General features: G+C 32.4%; 1 protein-coding gene across 1 annotated transcript; it reads right to left on the minus strand.

Annotated features, from left to right (window-relative positions):
- Nucleotides 1-12,852: 12,852 nt before the first annotated feature.
- LOC132720121 (transmembrane protein 179-like) lies at nucleotides 12,853-17,387 on the minus strand. The gene is made up of 5 exons (XM_060704120.1): nucleotides 17,200-17,387; nucleotides 15,911-16,110; nucleotides 13,950-14,081; nucleotides 13,551-13,644; nucleotides 12,853-13,254 (listed from the first exon to the last, which is right to left on the minus strand). The coding sequence occupies exons 1-5, from the start codon at nucleotides 17,296-17,298 to the stop codon at nucleotides 13,087-13,089; spliced, it is 693 nt and encodes a 230-aa protein (XP_060560103.1). The 5' UTR covers nucleotides 17,299-17,387; the 3' UTR covers nucleotides 12,853-13,086.
- Nucleotides 17,388-20,585: the final 3,198 nt, after the last annotated feature.

The following is a 20,585-nucleotide window of genomic DNA, read 5'->3' on the forward strand; positions in this document are numbered from 1 at the left end:
AAGTTATAGCCAGTTAAAAAAACAAAAATGAAACAAGAGAATTTCATTAATTTGACATTAACAGTCATGTTCAACTTAAGGTCAATGCCAACTCTTAATTATATATATTGGTAACAAGTTGTGTATAAATGAAATCCGTACATAAATAACAACATTATGACAATTTAAAAATTTTACTTTCACAGTCAAGATTATTTAAAGTTCAAGTTTAAAGTCAGTTCCACCTTTTATTTCATTTAATTACATTTTTTTAGGGGATAGTGTGTCTTGTCCAAAGTGTTGTTTTGTCAATGTGTGAAGATAATCCATAAATTAATTACCATGATACAGCCAATTGTAGCAAATATCAGTGGAAATTCAATTATTTTACCTTCAAGGTCAATGTCATAAAAAGCCAAGGTCAATTTAAATTTATACATGAAAGCCATATCCTAAAGAATGTTGTGTTATCATATGAAGTGAATCCATTTATCATTAACAAAGTTATAGCCAGTTACAGCCCCCCCCCCCCACACACACACACAGAAAAAAATAAATAGATAAAAATAAATGTTCTATAATTAGACCTTCAAGGTCAATGTTTTTTAATGAGTGAAGATCAAGGTCTATCTGGTTTACTCGAAGGTCTATCCTAAAAATATTATTATGTTCAAGTTTGAAGACAATCCATTAGAAAATAACAAAGTTTTCTAATAGCAAAAATCAGGAAAAAATAAGCAAAATTTAGACATTTGACCTTGGGGGTCAATGTCATTTATGAATAAAGGTCAAATTTAGTCTTGTCTACTTAAAGATCTTGCCCCAAGGTTGTTGTGGCCAAGTATGAAGACAAAACATAAAGAAGATTAAAAGGAATGATCACAGTTAAAGTTTGCTGACGGAAACGTCAACACCGACATGACTGTAAAAATACCTCTATTCTTTTAATTAATTTGTTTTTTTTATTTTATCTATTTTTTATTATATTTTTTTAAAAGTCGAGTTAAACATGTTGTTTTCTTTAAAATCAGTCATTATAATTAATTTTTTATTAAAAAGAGAGAAAAAATAAGAAATTGTATCAAGTATTTTTAAAATCACATTTTTTTCCGTATATTTTTCGTAATTATTTTTTGTTTTTATCATCAAAAAATATAATAACCTTAAAATACATATTAACACTGCATTTAAGGAACACAATTAATACAAAAATGAAAAGAAAGAACTTATTGCTAAGTTTTAACTGCCAAAATTCAAGTAATATTAAGTAAATTATAATTTTCATATTTTTGGTGGCCATCTTGGACGCCATCTTTATTTCATAGTCCGCCAGCACTTTCGGGGAAAATGAAATTCAATTTCGTAATCTAGGGACTCAACCGAACATTTTGGTATATGAAACCCCCTGTTTATGATCGGGGACCAGTTAGGTGTTCCTAAGCTTAACAAATTTGCAGCACTATTAATAGTCTAGCCAGTAAACATTACAGTATAGTTTAAAAATCTAAATCCATGGATATCACCACGCAGATCTACAGTGCGGGTGATTATAGCTCTGCCAAACTATAGACCCTCTAATTGTCGATTCAAATATCATAATTCTTAAAAAATCTAGCTAGCCCACTAGGATACTACGTCATCCACTTACAAATTCCCTAGCCACGAATGATAACTTCCCTGTAAATTCCACCAAATTATTCCCCTTTTAAGGGACTTTGTATTTAGTTATTTACGAGGGGTGATCCAGAAATAACCGGACTTACTCTCTAAAATATTTATTCTTTGCGATTTTTCCAAACATAATTCAGATTTAACTGATTCTGTTGGAAATTAAAATATTATTCTTCAGACGTATTCCGCTGATTTATGCGTAGTCATGGAAACACACTAGCTCAGGAGCGGGGGAAGTCATTTTTCATTCACAAATTGCTATTTTATAGCTTATTTTGAATATTTTTCGGGCTTTTTGGAGCCAATTTTGGAGCCAATTAACGTCAGTTTGACATGACGTCATTGGCGTCTTTTTATCAAAGTTTCATAGAGGATATTTGTTTAGTTCGGTGTAAGATCGGAATTTATCACATTAACCGCGGCGCAGGAGTGTAATAAAGCCATTTAATAAAAACGATATTACACTAGGCGATATTACACTAGTGTAATAACACTTTGACGTCACGTCATTTGCACTATAAACATAGCGTTAAAGCGCGCTAATGTTAGCGTTACACTATAGGCGCGTCAAAGTAAAATGACTCTTGTTAACAGTTTACCGTTCTTATTTCATATTTATGTGATAAATAGAATATTATATTCGTGTAGATTCAATACTATATTTATTGAACTCGTTGAATAAAACAATATTATGCTCGCCAGAGGCTCGCATAATATGATTTTATTCAACTCGTTCAATAAATTTAGTATTAAACCTACACTCATTCAATATCCTCTATATATTTCACCGAGTGAGCACCAAAAGGTATATTTCACGAATGGCGCAGCCACGAGTGAAATATGAACTTTTGGTGTTCACAAGGTGAAATATATTTCGATCTTACACTAAACTAAACAAATTTTCTTTTTATTATATGCAAAGAAACGTTTTAAAAATACATTAAACCTAATACTCAATGAAAAGCGCGCCAAATAATAATACAACTTGACGTCATTTACGACGTCACGTCATGAAGTTGGTACCCAGTTCTGTGCACGCTGGTATTTCACTGAAACAACGAAAGGGGCTTAAATTCAAAACAGTGAAATTATCAAAGTGGTAATTTCACTGTTTCAAACAGTGAAATTACCAGTTTTATATCACTGATATATTTCTATAAACCACCGGAAAGCATGTAATTAAATGTCATAACGTTTTCCGTTATCAAACAACAAACCGGACATCATCTCCGCTAGTGTCTTGAAAATGGCATCACATCAGTATCAAGAACAGCGCAAAATTATTAAATTTTGTTGCAAACTTGGTTATCCACCTACAAAAACTTATGAAATGAGTCATCTGCAGGATAGATAGTATAAAGAACACAAGTTTCTGAATGGCATCGGCGATTCGGTGAAGGTAGGCAATATCTAGAAGATGATTCAAGAGAAGGTCTTAGACGTTTGTTGAAACAATCAAAGACGTCATTCCATAGTCATAACCATAGTAGATGTTTGCGATGTTACTGGATATAATTACGGAACTGTACAGCGAGTGATCACGGAACAATTAAATATGTCTAAAGTCAGCGCCAGATCAGAAATGTGTGGAACCTAGAAAAATGGAGCCCTGTCAGAATAACCTTTGGGTGACGTCAACGTCGTGAGCGTTTGTTGGATGACTGCCCCCGCACACGCGTAACATATAGTGTGTTTTTATGTATATTAGTGTTGTTTATTGCCTTAATGCATTGAAATTTTCAGGAGTCATGCATTAAACATTGAAATTAATGTCAGATATTTTTTTCAGGATTTTCTCTTTGTCAGTTTCTAAGTTATGCGCCTAGTCCGGTTATTTCTGGATCAACCCTCGTATTTATTTTTTTCATAACCCTTGTATAATTTGCTTTCTATCTATATGCTATGGAAAACAATACATTAAATCGGCCTAAGAATAATATTGAGATATTTGTTTGACTATCAGTTGAAAATGCAAAATATTAATATGGAAAACAACTATGTGTATGTGTAGTTTACATGTATATTGTTTTACTGTGTTTGACTGATATTTTAGTTATTAGAGCCATGTACACTGTAAGTGTCCCTTCATAGCAACCAAGTTTAAAACGTAAGAGATATGGCAAAGCGCATTCTCGCGCACTGACTTCCGCTCTATCGAATGAAATAAAAAATCAAAGGGCTGCAAGCTCTGTGGTATTTTCTGATCTTTGCAATCTAAATCGTACTGTTAATCATATACTTATAGATGAAATATTGAGAAATATTGATAAAATAAAATGGCTATTTTTATTTTCCGTATTTTCACTGGAAAACTTTATTTTTCATTGTGGTGAAACATATTTTCCGTATTTTCACTAGTGTCTAGACGGACTACTTTCTTTTAAATTCTGCCAGTACACAACATTTAAGGGAAAGTCTTTCAAATTATGATGTCAAAAAAAGGAAAATGTATATAATAAACAGAAAATTCAAGTTTTTTCTGTAATCACATGATTTATTTTCATCTTGTGGCATGAAAATTAACATATTTCACTTGTGGCTACCGCCACTCATGAAATATTTATTTTCACACCACTCGGTGAAAATAAATCATGTATTTACAGAAAAACTTGAATATCCTCTATATATATGTGTATGTATTTTGCTGTTTAAGTTTATATACTATAATTCACCGAGATGCAGCGACTGCGTTTATGCAAAATTCCGTAAGTATCAAACTCAAACTGTTATAGTAAAAATCTAAACGCAGTCGCTGCTTCTCGCGTGAGGTAGTATCTTAACTGACTTCAATTACATTAGTTTGCACAGCGTCCTCGTAGCCGTTGAACGTATGACGTCACCTTCTATATGTGTCTCTTTTTCCGCGCTTTCATAATATACAGTTATTTCGTTGGTGTTTGTGCGAGGAATTAGGGATGAAATTTGGAACTGTTGCCAAAACATATAGAAACGAAGATCTAATCTACATTAGATGTAATGTAAACTAGAACAGCCACTGTCACGGCGTGAATACCCCCGCATACCACTTAGTCAGAATCAATAGTGGTCATTTAGAGCCTCTAGAACCTCCCTGCAAAATCTGAGGGTAGTAAGCCAGTGCATTGCTAAGTTATGACCGTGTGACCTTGACCTTTGACCTCAATAGCGATAGGGGTCATCTAATTGTTATGACTGACCTACGTCCCAAATATGAAGACTGTGGGTCAAAAGAATCTAAAGTTATTGGGCGGACAACTTTTTTAGTCACGGCCCCTGTGACCTTAGCCTTTGACCTAGTTACCTCAAAATCAATGGACCTTTCCGGTGTTTACAGTTTTATGTAAATTGGCTAACTTGTTATCCAATCGCTACACTGAGATAATACATAGTCACTGGTTGACCTGGTTTGCACAAAAGAGCACGTGCTTATGTTTGTGATACCGTTTATGAGCAGTTGACCTAGCAATGAATGGAAAAGGTGTTGCTAAATGTTCTGCTACGAAAAACCGGAAAGGTCCATAGAGATCATCTTATAATCATGACCAACCTCCATGCAAAATATGAAGACTGTGGGTCAAAGGAGGGCAGACAAGCTTGTTTTAGGCTAGGCCCCTCTGACCTTGACCTGTGACCTTAAAATCAATAGGGGTCATCTACTAATCATGACCTATCTAAATACCAAATATGAAGACTGTGGGTCAAAGGAATCTTAAGTTATTTGGCAGACAAGCTCTTTTTAGTCAATGCCCCTGTGACCTTTACCTTTGACCTGGTGTCCTCAAAGTCATTTCAGGATATCTACTAATCATGACAAATCTAAATACCAAATATGAAGATGTGGATCAAAGGAATCTTAAGTTATTGGGCGGACAAGGAAAAACCGCCAAAATGGAAAAAAGGGCCATTTCTTTTGTTTAATAGAGGGACAATGGCCTCTTGCTCTATTGTTATGGAATGAACTCTATTGTTCTGTTTACAGTTAGATGGCCCCCTATCCCTATTCGGTAGTTCGGACGGACAGGCGGATTCCAGTATACCACCCATCCACCCATACAACTTTTTTTTTTTTGGGGGGGGGGGGGGGGGTATAATTATTCCATAGATCTACTTCTGAATGATGTAGGCCTCAAGTCATTCAATTTGTTATATAACATTAGACCTTGAAATGTGTATATCAAAAGCATTTTTTTTCCGAAATTTAATATGGGTCGACTACTTTCCAAAACCAATGCACATACAAAGTTTGAGGCCAACAGCCCATCGGTGTCAAGTTATTGATCGGAAACCATTTTACTTACAAGGTCAATGTGACTTTGACTTTTGACCCTAATATCAATAGGGGTCATCTACCCAAGACCAATGCACCTATGCAGTTTGAGGGCCAACAGCCCATATAAGTTGTCAAGTTTTTTTTATCAAAAACCGTTTTAACCTATTGGTCAATTTCACCTTGACACCAAAATGTAAAGGGGTCATATACTGGCCAAGACCAATGCACCTCTGCAGTTTGAGGGCCAAGTCAAGTCAAGGATCGGAAACTGTTTTTACTGACAAGGTAAATGTGACCTTTGACCCCTTGACCTCAAACTCAAAAGGGGTCATCTATAAGCCAAGGCAAATGCATCTGTGAAGTTTGAAAGCTTCAGTCCCATGAGTTTTTGAGTTATTAATTGGAAACCATTTTAACATTTAATGTCAATTTGACCTTGACCTAAAGGCCACAAAAACATAATTAGTCATCTTCTGGTCATGAACAATCTCCATACCAAGTCTCAAGTTCCTAGGCCTACATGTTTTTTAGTTATTGATCGGAAACCATTTGGTCTACAGACTGACTGACTGACGGATGGACAGACCAACAAATGCAAAGCAATATACCCCCACTTCTTTGAAGGGGGCATAACAATAAGAAACTGGATTTTTTTTAATTAAATCAACACCACATTTCAAAATATATCCTTTATTTGTGAAAGTTTACAGGTAACAATTGAAAACAATAACAAAAATAGGCAACATAACAATATAAACTATACCAACCTTGATAATTCAGTCAAGATTCTATTTTTAGTCTAGTGACAAATGAAAACTCTTTAACAATGCTAGGTACTGTGCTTAAGAACAAAAACTTAGGAAAGGAATAATATCTGTCATATTTATGTTGTGCTTCGGATTGGAATATCTGGAATAAAGGGGACCCGCCCATTGAGGCTTGCTTTGTTACTGCCCTATGGGCGGGTCCCCTCAGGACAGATATTCCCGTCTGATCTGCAACATAAGACAGATATTATTAAAACTGACAGATAGGGTTAACAAAGTCACTTGTATAATACAAATTTACCTTAAAAATTTGATACAATCACAAAACATAGCTTTTAATAAAGCACAGAAACTGTTGACAGTCCTTGTCATTTTAGGATGTTTTATTTAAAATAATCTAAGCGGATATCTGAACATAAAATAACAGTTGCCAAGGCAACCGTAAAGAGTGTTCAGACAGCATGGATGTGCGGGCTAGCCTTTGCTCTATACTAGAGGCAATGGCTAATCACTGTAGGTTCTACAAGGTTATGTGTTAAAACATATAAAAGATATTATCTGTAGTCTCAATAGTTAGCTTTAATTAAATATCACTAAATACATAACATTTTAAAATGTTACCCAATACAGTAAGTAGAGGATATTGTATGAGTGAAGTAGGTTCAATACTGAATTTATTCAATGAGTTGGAAAAAAATAAATCATGATTCCTCTTGGCAGCGTAATATAATTTTAGTCAACAAGTGCAATAAATTCTGTAATGAAGTTACACAAATGTAATATTCTATTCATCACATATTCCAAATAAGAACTTTTCAAAGTTTAAATTCTTCATTGATGCGATCACAGTGCAAAGCAAACATTTAGCGCCTTTACCTGTGTTTGTATAACATAAATTAATGATATCACATCAAAATATACAGAACCTGCAATACTGTTTGTACGCAGTTGCAACAGCAGGTATATGATAAAATAACATAATAACACTGACTAGGACTTAAATGTGTTTACTTTTCAATTAAAGAAAAAAGATATATATAAAAAAATAATAAGTTTCTATTTCTATTCAAGCGGAATATTCATGCAAAATCTTGATTTGGAACTTTTTAAGAAAAAAATAATTAAAAAGCTACCAAACTGTAATGGCAGAGGTCAGAAACAAAATTTTCAAATTATACAAGCTAACAAAATGTAATGGCAGAGGTCAGAAACAAAATTTTCAGAAATTATACAAGTTTAAATAACAAAATGTAAGGGCAAAAGTCAGAAATAAAATTTTCAAATTATACAAGCTAACTAAAACAGCAGAAATAAAATCTTTAAACTGTAGGAGCTAATAAACTTAATGGCAGCGGTCAGAAATAAAATCTTAAAAAATTGAAGAATCTAACAAAACGTAATGACAGATTAACAAGTTAAATTTACAAATTATAGATGCTATTGCAAGTATCGTGTGTCTCAAATCACTTTCACTGTTGGAGATTTTACATTAAAATCTTTATTCTGTACATAATATACAATATGCATGGAATACATCATGGGAATGATTATCAATGTAAATATATATATTTCTATAGCTTAAATATATAATAAAAATATTACTATATGATTAAATTTTCAATCAAGGGAGGTAAATATGGTGACTTTACATAATAATAGCCCTATATATACCACTGGTATGTAACAAATACAATTAAGACTGTTAGATACTGATTAGAATTTAAGTACACGTATATCAAATTGTTAAAATATTACATAATTGTGCATAAATATACTTGAAAAATAAGAAAAACAAGAACATAGCACCGTTTATAAAAATGCAAAGGTGGTCACAAATAATTATTAAAACTTATTTTAGCAACTTCAGCAACGCTTAAGTGTGCATTAACTAATCTGATACTTATAAATATAAATGTAAATAGATATCAATATTATGAGGTTTTTATTCATTGTTGAGAACAATACTGAATTCTATTTGACAAATTTTATTTGGTGAGTACACAGTTGTGAAACCTGTACCAGACAAGGTGCTAGCGAAGTCTAATCTGGCCTAAAGGTTTTGCAGCTATGTACATGTCCAATAGAATTAGTATTGTTTTCAACAATGTATAATGACCTCTTTACTCAACATAACCACTTTTTGACATTTTAACAAAACTTGGGTTACTTTGAATACAATAAGAAATTGAATTGAAATTTTGTATACTAAAAATGAGGCAAGATAGAGTACAACATGCATTTGAAAAAGGTGTATTGGACACTAAAAAAGAAAACAAGGCTATACTGGGTACAGTTTGCATTTGATATGGACTATTAGGACTCTGGAAATGGAAACGTGGCTAAACTAATTAGATTGGATCCAACAATGACTCCTATTTGGAATATCCCCTGGTTAAAATGCTGAAAGTTAATTGGTTATATTCTATAAGATGTAAAATAAATTTATATCCATATATTTAAATACATATCAATATAAATATATATCCTTAAAACAAAAAGCCACTAGTATGGCAGGTCATTGTGCAAAATTTAAGAATTGTTTTAGCAATTGTGTTTCCTGTAAAACAACTCTTGTTTTCTTATATCTTATATCTCATTTATCTATCAAAATTATATGGCTATAACTTTGGTTAAAAAAATATATGAGCCGTGTCACGACAAAACCAACATGTGTTTGCGACCGGCAATCAGTTTATCAGTTTCTCTACTTGTATTAGGGTTGGTAAGCGAACAGCATGGATCCTGATCAGACTGCGTGGAGGCGCAGGCTGGTCTGGATCCATGCTGGTCGCAAACGCATTATGTTGGTTTTGTCGTGACGCAGCTCAATTATGTATGAGTTAAATGATAACTTGATATCTAACAAAATACATGATTTTATGTTGCATGCACAAACAAACAAAACCTGAATTTCTGGTACATACATATTCCTCAAAATATAATCCTGTTACCACAATTCCATCATATGAAATACGCTTTTATGATAGATATTTAAGATGAAATCTTGCAGAAAGTAAAAGAAAAACAAAAAACAACTTTTATAAACATATAAATTGAACGAAATGTCATAAATCTGATTTCTGATTAATAAAGACAAGCACTTGTCTACGACATGTCACATTATGTTAAAGATATAAAACTCTGTAAAATATAATGATGAGTATTCATAGAGTTGAATAAAACTAAATAACCTAACAAACATAAATGAGCCGCCTCACGACAAAACCAACATAATGCGTTTGCGACCAGCATGGATCCAGACTAGCCTGCGCATCCATGCAGTCTGATCAGGATCAATGCTGATCGCTTACAAACCCTATTACAAGTAGAGAAACTGATAGCGAACAGCATGGATCCTGAACAGACTGCGTGGATGTACAGGCTGGTCTGGATCCATGCTGGTCGCAAACACATTATGTTGGTTTTGTCGTGACGCGGCTCAAATGTTTTTCCCTATAAAACAAAGTTTCACATTCAAAGCACTTTCATTAAAGATCCTGTAACTTAATTTTTTTAATATGGTTTTATATATGATATAATATAAATATGATGCTCAAATGAAGATTTATCAATATTGTAAGTTCCGAGAGGCATTATTTGTAAAGATATCACCGAATTTACATTTCATGTAAATAATGGGAGGTAATTAGAAATTTATTTTCTATCAAGTCTAAGCCAATTTTTTCAATAAGAAATGAATGCATATATTTCAATTATAACTTATAATGCGATTTAACATTTGCAAGTACATATTTAACATATTCTTGAATGTTTGAAAATTGTTTTAGAAGAGTAATAATATACATATATAAAATTTCACTTAAGTGTTGTTACATACTTAGATACAACATACAGGCTTTTAAAATTTGTTCTATTCTGTATATGTACTTGAAATTTACCTGAACTTTTACAGAAAAAAGATAAACACAAAATAAACAATTTTAAAAGAAAAAGAAAAAAAACATCTCCTTTGAAATACATGGCAAACAAAACTGACATAGAATGACCAATATCTGGTTATTATATACATGTGTATCTTTTCATAATTTATATAATACGAGAATATTTTGATTCTATGCTTAAGTTAAATCATTATAAAAATATATTAGATAGAAAACTGATGAATTGAGGTAAAATATCTGTAATAAAATAAATAAATATTTTATAGCATATAATGATACCAAACTAAAGAATAAAACAAAGATGTTATTCATACATTTTTCTATGCACATATGATAACATTTCTTTTTTATTTCAACTTTTGTCTTGGCAGAAAATCAACATATCACATTGGAAATGTAAATTATCCAATTACTAACTGGCCGAGTTATAACTTCAAGCAATACTTAAAACATTAAAAAACAAGGGCACAACCAGCCAAATATCTCTTAAATAAAGAACTCACAGAAAATTAAATAAAAGCCATATCTTATTTACATGTTTTTGTTATTGAAAATTTGTTCATTTTTTTACAAATATAAGATTAGAAGGTGTCTGTTATAAAAAAAGAGGAATACTAAACTTTAACACAGTTTTATATAACAATTTATAATACTGCATGCAAGTTGCTTGTGACATTTATATAATCCGGCTGATGTCAATTTACGTAAGTATTTTTCCTAAAATAAAGTGATTCTTCTGTATTATAAGTTTGTTCTAAAAATTCTTGACAGGTTATATGGCCAAATATAACTAGCTGTATGTAACATCACCTAGCAGCTCCAGTTATATATGCAAACAACAATTTAAAGAGGGTCATATAACCTGTCAAAATATACGGATGTAAATCATCAAAACAAATGAATGTTTAAGAGGGTCATATAACCTGTCCAAAAAAAATATAAGATGTATATCAGCAAAACAAATGAATGTTATATAAAGATGCATTGACTCCCTATTTGATTAAAGGGAAAACTTTGTTTATTTTGATATTTACAAAAATACGAGTATCATACAGATTCACCTCTGTGATTATTTAAATATAAAGTGTAACACTTCATTTTGTAACATGAACATATATACAGTATCACTTTGGTCCACATCTCATTATATAAATAGAAAATATAAAGTGTAAAACTAAATTTTGTAAAATGAACATATATACAGTCATTCTATGAGTATCTTGACCTACAGTTTCGCAACTTTCACATGTATATGGCTATTATACAAGTGAATTTTATTTTGCTGGCACAAGATCACATGCCAAAAGTACACAAGCACCGAGTTTAGATAAAACCACTAGAGACAAATACATGTCATAGATCAATAAATTTCAGGCTCTTTACTGGTGGTAAATGCTAATCAGTTTCGTATAACAGTAAGATAATGATTAAAAAAAAATTTACAATATCACTGATTTAGTGAAGTGATATGAAAGATAATTAATAAATGTGAATAAGGAGGGCTGAAATGTAGTGTGCTGTGAATAAAAAAATATTTATAGACATAAAATATAGTCTTCATGAGATATCAAAAATAATTTGTTTTATCATATATAACAAACTTCAGCTGTCTTTTTTTGTATCAAAAAATTATTACCGGTAAATATAAATTTGTTACTTAATAGATTTTTTTTAATTTATGCGATAGCAAAAACATTTTTTCTACAGCAAAAAAAGATTTTTTACTTTTAGTTTCATAATGAAACAATATTTTCTATCTTTTCTGTGCAGAGTGTGAACACAATAGATATAAAATACAAGTGTAACACCTGAGTGAAACAACTGATTGGAAACAAGTTCCAGACAAATGTAACAGTGTGCCATCACAATGTGACTGTTAATTGTATCTTTGTATTATTTACTATATGTAATTTAGCTTGTTTTCTTATCAACATAACTGTTAACATATTAAAGTCATATGGTAAGGGCATACCGCATTACACTGTCAGTATATTGAGGCCATTGTTTAAGAAATAATATATCCCAAACCGTGATTTTTATCGCTCAATAACATCACTGTTTGGGGATGTGAGGAATTATATGACAAGGGCGTAGCCCGAGTGATATAATGATGCGCATCCGAACGATAAATAGTGATGTTATCCAGCGATAAAATCACCGATTTGGATATATTATTTCGATTGTAACACGACATCAACAAATAATTACTGCCGTACCTGATAATCGCAAAATTGCGCCTGATTTGTTTCCGTACTTATTGTCAGCGCATCGGATTTTATAGTGGTTACGTCACATGTACAATGATTACGTCACATGTCTAAATATAGTCTTGAACGTCAAACAGTGATTTTATAGCATAGTAACACACACTTTCTGTTCTTCTATGTTCAATAGGGAAAAATGTGGGTCGTGTTACAATAAGTTGTTTTATATCTCTGATTATGTATAAAATTAAGTTTGTAAAATAACGCTACGTAAGATCTAGAGTTTTGTTGATCGACAGATTCAGACAGCCATGTTAAGCTGTTGGTTCTAATTCAGCAATTCTGCTTGTATCTGAACTGGTATGATCCTTCTGAGCCTCGTTGAACATCTGGGCCGATCTTCGTCGACGGTTACGTATGAATCTCAGAACACTGAGTACAATCTGTAGAATAAACACCAGAACACATGTCCATGCCGCAACCTATATGATAATAAGAGAAACATCCTTTAGTTTAAACAACAGAACTATGTTACAAACACACCTATATTTTCAAAGGAAATTTTTCAGTCATAAGGCTGCTAGTGTCAAATCATGTAAAATAACAAAACATGTAAAATAACAAAACTCCCCTCAAAATGATTCGCTGATCTCTGAAGATCCTATAGATGACAAAATCTAGGTTAATTAGAAGGTTGAAAAAATATTTTTTTAAATTAGGAAACATACAAAAATAACTACAGTACATATTGAGATACAAATAACAAAATAAGATATACCTGAGCCACAGTGATAAGTTTGTAGTATGGTCCGGAATCAAACATCTTATCCTTAGCTTTATTATGCCACATCTTATTCTCTTGTGAAAAACAACTGCAAATGCAATAATACCAGGATTATAACTAGTTTATAACATTTTACAATAAGAGCTGTCTGCAAAACAGTGTGCTTGACTATTGTTAGTACTTAATGGTGGAATAAGAGCTGGTCCAAAAAAGTTCTATCTGATAGGGTAATATGAAAAGGTCTTTAAAACCATATTTGAAAGTGGAAAATGGTCAGGTCTACTGAATACTTCGGTAGAAGTAGAAGATAAACTATAAACATTTTAAAATACAAGATACTCCACACTTTTGGTCATAGTTTCAAAATACTTCATATATAAAAAAAATACATACCTTCGAACAGTTTTCTTTGTAAGGCCTTCACAAAACTGCAAAAATCCAACAGAAAGAACACATGCTACTATCATAGTCGTGAAAGCAAGCAGAGTGTTGACCAGGATAAATGGCATCACCCACATCTGAGATCTGTTTTAATATGTAATAAATAATAATATTCTACTTTAAAATTGATATAAGGAGTAAGACCTAAATGGATTATTGAATTTTTGCTCCTTGAAAATTAGTGTACAGTATGTATGTATTCTTGACTGCAGTGAATTTTTGACACAACTGACAAGAAGAAAGACATTTCATATCTTGTCATTTACATTCTTACTAATTAAATGAAAAACAAGAGCTGTCGATAGGACAGTACGCTCGACTATTCTAAGTGCTTGATAGTAAAAGAGCCTTGATAATGTTAAATTTTTAAGTTCACAAAAGGGCTAATTTTTTTTTATAAATTCATGTTATAGGCCTAAGAGAGAGTCTAATTATACAGTAATGTCACAAGGGTGTTTTATTGAGTATAATAATACTAATTACCTATGAATAAATAAATTTGACAGAAAAGGCACAAAGGCTTGTTATTAAGATGTTTTATCAAGTAAATCACTGCTTTATTATTATGAATGCATAAAATTGTCCCAAAAAAGGCACAAACCCTTCAGTAGTTATTGAGATAACAGCTTACAAGCAAAACTTTACCATGAATTTCTAAGTTGAAAAAGGGGAGAAAAATTAGCCTAAATGCAAGATAGAATTATGGATCTTTGTCAGTGACCTACAATTATAATGCATATGTGAAGTTTTAAATAAATATCTTTAATAGTTATTGAGACATGTAAAACTTGCATGTAAACATTAACCAAGAAACTAAGTAGAAAAGGGGATATGAATCAGCCTTAATGCAAGATAGAGTTATGGAACTTGGTCAGTGACATATAATCATGACCCTCCAATTCTGACCCTAAGTGCATGTGTAAAGTTTCAAGTAAATATCTTTGAAGACAATATCTTTAACCAAAATTTCTAAGTTTCAAAGGGGCAAATAATTCTGCAAATATTTTAGGCAGAGTTATGCAATTTTGCAAACTGATGTACCTTGTTACTATAAAAAAGTATTTTAAATTTCAATTGAATATCTCAAGCAATCATTGAGATATTTGACTTTACAAAAAAACTTTAACCAAAATTTATAAGTTCCAAAGGGGCATAATTCTGTCAATATTGTAGGCAGAGTTATCCAACTTGTCAATCTGATGTACCTTGTTATAATAAATAAGTATTGTAAGTTTCAATTGAATATCTCAAGTAATAATTGAGATATTTGACTTTACAAAAAACTTTAACCAACGCAGACGCGGACGCTGACGCCGGGGCGACTACAATAGCTCTCATATTCTTCGAATAGTCGAGCTAAAAAAAATCAATGATGTAATTTTTTTACAAACTCAAAATTTAACACAGCAGGAGGGCATTGTTAGGTAACAATCTTAATCTTGGTACACCAGCATCAACTACACACAGGAACCTTTGACACCTACCAGTATATCTACTCATAGGTTCTTAATATCATAAACAGATAATCTTAAAATTAAGTTATTTATATTAATAAAATTCCATTTCCTTCACACACATCTATGAAGCAATGTCATTAGTTTACAAGTCTGTAGTAATGTTATTTGATACATTTATTACATCAAACAGTATTTACAGGCTTTAAGGAATAATACAAATTATCTTGTGTATTATCTATTTATTGTTAAAGACAGGTAGTGGAACTAAATTTGGGTATCAGCAAAACTATTTGAACAGCTAGTGCCCAGTAGGCCTACTTGTCAATGCCAAACATATAGCAAATTAAATGTCTTTATTTCTACCTTATTTATCAAAAACACATTATTAGTACATGTACTTTGTTGTTTTTTTAACTTCTACAAAAAAAGTATTTTACAGCTAAAATTTTGACAAACCCTATTTCCGGATCCTTCATGGACCTGATCACAGCATACAGGTTATATAACCCTGTTCCAAGGCCATAGAATATCAGACCAAACACACTGAAGTATATGGGAAAATTACAGTTGACTGAACTACTCCCAGTCATAACAAACGATGTTGCATTATTCCATTTAAAATCGGCATATAAAATGCACTGTCCCTGGAAATTTATCTGCAAAATACAATAAGAAAGGACAAATTAACGAAATCCATACAATTTGCCAGATCATACATGTACATTTAAAGACACCTCAATACTAAAATTGTCATCTTTTGCTGTGAATAAAGATGAATAAAAGCTGCAAGGAAAAGTGATGCCCAAAAAATGAAAAAAAATGGTACAATACTTTCCTTAACAGGTCTAGGATTACTGCATTTACCTACATATTTATTGACAACCTATATAGTAAGTTTTCAGAATATCAAGACATTTTAAAAGTATTAAATAGAACCGTAGATTTAAAATTGAATGTTAAAATTCACTTGAGCTATGGCTGAAGGCGATTCATACCCTCACCAATATGCACGAGTGAAATTAGAAAGGTATTTGGACTTCTTATATAGATACAATTGTTACTTGCATGATTTCAATAGCAGTAAGGGATTTTTCAATAACATTTGATCAATGTTGTATATTGAATGATCATATGTAATGCAGTGCACAAAGTTACTACTTGACATTCCTATTTCTTATTATTATTTAACTGTTTAAGGTGGAAAAACACCCAGTGTTAAAAAATTATCAATGTTCCTTAACCATTTATCTCACAGCTTATAAAAATTAAATTGTTAATAATGAAAATCTATAAATTTCAACAACTAAAGTCACTGTATCTTTACTTTATCCAGCTTAGGGTCGCAAGATCAGAAATCTCTTGTAACCCCCTCAAGGTCTGACACCCAGTAATTATTTTCGGTAAGACAGTATATAATTATCTGTTAAATTTGTTTCTCATTACTTTATCGAGTCTGTTTTTTAACGGATTAAGCATTGGTGAGCATACCACAGTATCTGGTAATCTATTCCATTCTGGTACTACTCTTAATGAGAAGAAATGTTTTCTTATTTCCTACCACTCCTTACTATTCAAAATGCAATTAATGATTTATGATTAACTTTCCAGTTTTGTTGGAAAACACAACAAGTACCGTTTCAACGACTTCAATTTCAACAACTAATTACAGAATAAATCGATACAATACTAACAAGTAACATGACTATCCGGTTACTATAACAGTTATAGAAGAAAACTCGACTTACTCTGTTTACTCCTACAGGTATTGAGATAGCAAACCCTGCAACGAATGCTGCAAAATAAAGTAATGACTGACATAAGATATGAAAATCAATCATTGCCATCTTCAAAAGCCTTCAATTGCGTAAACCTGTTTGTTTTTATTTTGCAACACTCCTCCTGTTTTTTCAAGCTTCCGGTAACTATATAAAAATGACCTTCTTTTGAAGAGTTCAAAATGCGGGAAATTTAAACGCTGCGTTTTGGCGTCAACTTTACTTTAAATAAAAACTTTTAAAAAGCCAAAAAATCCATGAAGACGCGCTTGAAAGGCTATAAGCATTTTACACAGTACTTTATTACAATGAAGATCTAGTATGTTTAAGACACATTTTGCTTCAGAAACGATTAATGCACGTTTCCTTCTTTAGAACAGCAAGCATAATTAAGTTAAAATTATAATATGCTTCTAGATCTATTTTAATTAATTACAATTCCGAACGAAATATCATCTTTCATTTGAAAATTTATCTTGATATAAGTATTTTGGAAAAAGGTAAATCACTGTCTAGTATGGAATGCCGGTAGGGACATGCCACTTTGCTTATTTGCCAACTACTGAATTGCTTATTTTCTAATTGCTGATTTGCCAATTTGCTTATTTGCTAATTGCTGATTTGCCAGTTTGATTATTTGCTAATTGCTGATTTGCCATTTTGCTTATTTGCTAATTGCTGATTTGCCAATTTGCTGATTTGTTAATAGCTGATTTGCCAATTTGCTTATTTGCTAATTGCTTATTTGCTTATATACATTAATGTAATTGTATGTTGTTGTCAGGAAACATGTCCGACTCGCGAAGTTATTGTTTGTTATAAACAAGTTTTTGTAGACTTTATTTCAAGTTCATGAACCAATATCATGTTATTATTTTTATAAAGTTTTGTTACTTATAACTTGTGACAATTATGATAGTTAGAGAGACAGATGGATAGTTTTTAAAAAATAAATTCAGTTTCAAAATGTAGTTGTTTTTCAATTATCTTGAGTTTCAGTTTTAGCTCCACTATTCAGAGACTAGGGATGCTATTCTACCCGCAAATTAAAGCATTGGTTTTCTTGGTAACTTGTTTTTCGTTACAAGCATGCATACAAAGTACATGAAGAAGCTGTGCCCGTTATATACTGAATGTCAAGGTCACCAATGTATTGTACTACGAAGCTTTTGTTTTTCTGTCATATCTCTATTACTATTGCTTATATCTAACTGTACTTTCACATAAGCATTAAATAGGCAGCATGCATACACATTATTCAAAGAGGTTTTGTCCATTATACCCTAGGTCATGATCATGTCATGGTCACATGATGGCATGTAAAATGTTCAACATGAAGAAATGGAAAAGTGTGATCAAATTTCAAAAACATTGAACCAAAGCAAAATGTTGATGGTCCACACACAGACATAAGTGATTTCAAAATCTTACAAAGCTAAAAACAAAGCCTATTGCTTAAGTGCAAAGACAAACACCCGTGTTTAGCATGCACAAGGTGTATCATTCGTGATACTATGTGTTCGTACCACTAAAATGAGGCCCTACGTGACAAATCTGCTGATAATAACGAGATTTTATATGCCATAAAATAAGAAATAGTTTTGTTTTCAAGTTCTTTTATTTTCAATCTTTACACAATAATCTTCACTTATATATGACTAATCAAGTGTTTATTATGCCATCAATCTCTGACTTAAGCTGCACAAACAGATATTTAGCTGCAACACATTAGTAGTCTGTGTTTTCAAAGACATGTCAGCCATCAGTTGTAGACATATATTTCTTTTGTCAATTGATTGACCAACAGTATTTTGTGGAAAAACACTGAATTTACAAGAATACTGTTGGTAAAAGTTAACAGATCTGTCTCAACTGGTTGTATGTAGTCAGATTTTCCATATACTTCCGGCACAGTGTAAACTATTTCTATTTACAAAAAAAAACAAATTAGCAATTGGCAAATAAGCAAATACGCAAACCAGCGGTTAACAAATAAGCAAATTAGCAATTCCGCAATTGGCAAATAAGCAAATTTGTCATTAAGCCTATCCGTCATTGGCAAATAAGCAAATCGGCAATTAGCAAATAAGCACAACCTTCTACTTTCTACCTTCGCTTAGAGGTTGCAGGCGTTTACAAGTCCTTTGAAAAAAATAGTCATCGATCCCGGTTCATAATCCTGGTAATTTGAAGTAATAAATCTTACAGAACGTATTTGGAAGCTTTCAAGCTTATATTGTAGATCTAATTTGGTGCGGATCCCAAAGCGCACTGGATTATCCAAATCTTGACGAATTAATCTGCGTTTTGCTTCTTGCGGACACATGGATAAGTTTCATTTTAGAAGACCTAGTGTACTTTATGTTTTGTAAGAAACGCATACCCAAGGATGTGGCTCAAATTCTTAGTTTGTTAATGTCTAAACAGTCCTCAAAGCCGTGATTTCTTTATAGCAGTCATCCGCCTGTGATACTAAAATCACTAGATCTATAACTGTACAAATAATTTCAAAAAGCAGCAGAAGGCAAGTAATTGATGGTTCAAATGCTTGGACATTTCCGCTTGAACACCATTGTTATCTGCTTTAAAGTGGATTGGGCCTAGTTCAGGTTTTGTAATAAGTTTGCTGCCGATATCCTGGCTGAAGCCGAGGGGACATGTCATAAAATATGGCACAGGCGACGAGGAAAGGATCTAAGGTGGTGATCCCTAGTACGAAGAAACAGCTTGAACCCCGCCGCCATTTGATGGCACATACAGTCCCACGTAGGGCTAACTTTGTTACTATACGTTTAGGTGCTCACTGACCGCTGTACAGAGCTCAAAATGCATTCATTTGGTTTACACTCTGTGGAAATTGCAGATTTTATTATCACCTTTGTGCTTCTAAATTTACTAACTAAAGACATGACTGGTGACATATATCGGGGTCCACACTCGGCAGCAAAAGCTGCCTGGGCGGATGGACCCTCTTTCAGCACAGACTACATGCAATCAGCGTAGACTCTCAAAGTAATCAGTCCTGATGTAAAGCGGAGTATTGTGCAAAGTGTAATTTGACTTGGTGATCTGCATTATATGACAGTTGTCCACAGCGATCTTCCATTTCTGCTTCCATTCTTGCGGTTTATGATATGCAGGTCTTCTTGAAGTATGCCAGTAATTTGTTGGGGGTATAACAATCTAGCCATCTATTAAGAGTCGAACATTTGCCAGTAATTTGCTGGGGTTATTACAATCTAGTCATCAATTAGGAGCCTAACATTTGAACGGATACATAAAAGATCATTTTTGTGTAGTGTGAACTAGAAATAGCTTTACCGTTGAAGTGTTTCGTATTTGCAATGAGATTAAAT

This window comes from Ruditapes philippinarum, unplaced genomic scaffold (genome assembly GCF_026571515.1).
Source record: "Ruditapes philippinarum isolate M1 unplaced genomic scaffold, ASM2657151v2 ctg3735_1_1_1_1, whole genome shotgun sequence".
Classification (NCBI taxonomy): domain Eukaryota; kingdom Metazoa; phylum Mollusca; class Bivalvia; order Venerida; family Veneridae; genus Ruditapes; species Ruditapes philippinarum.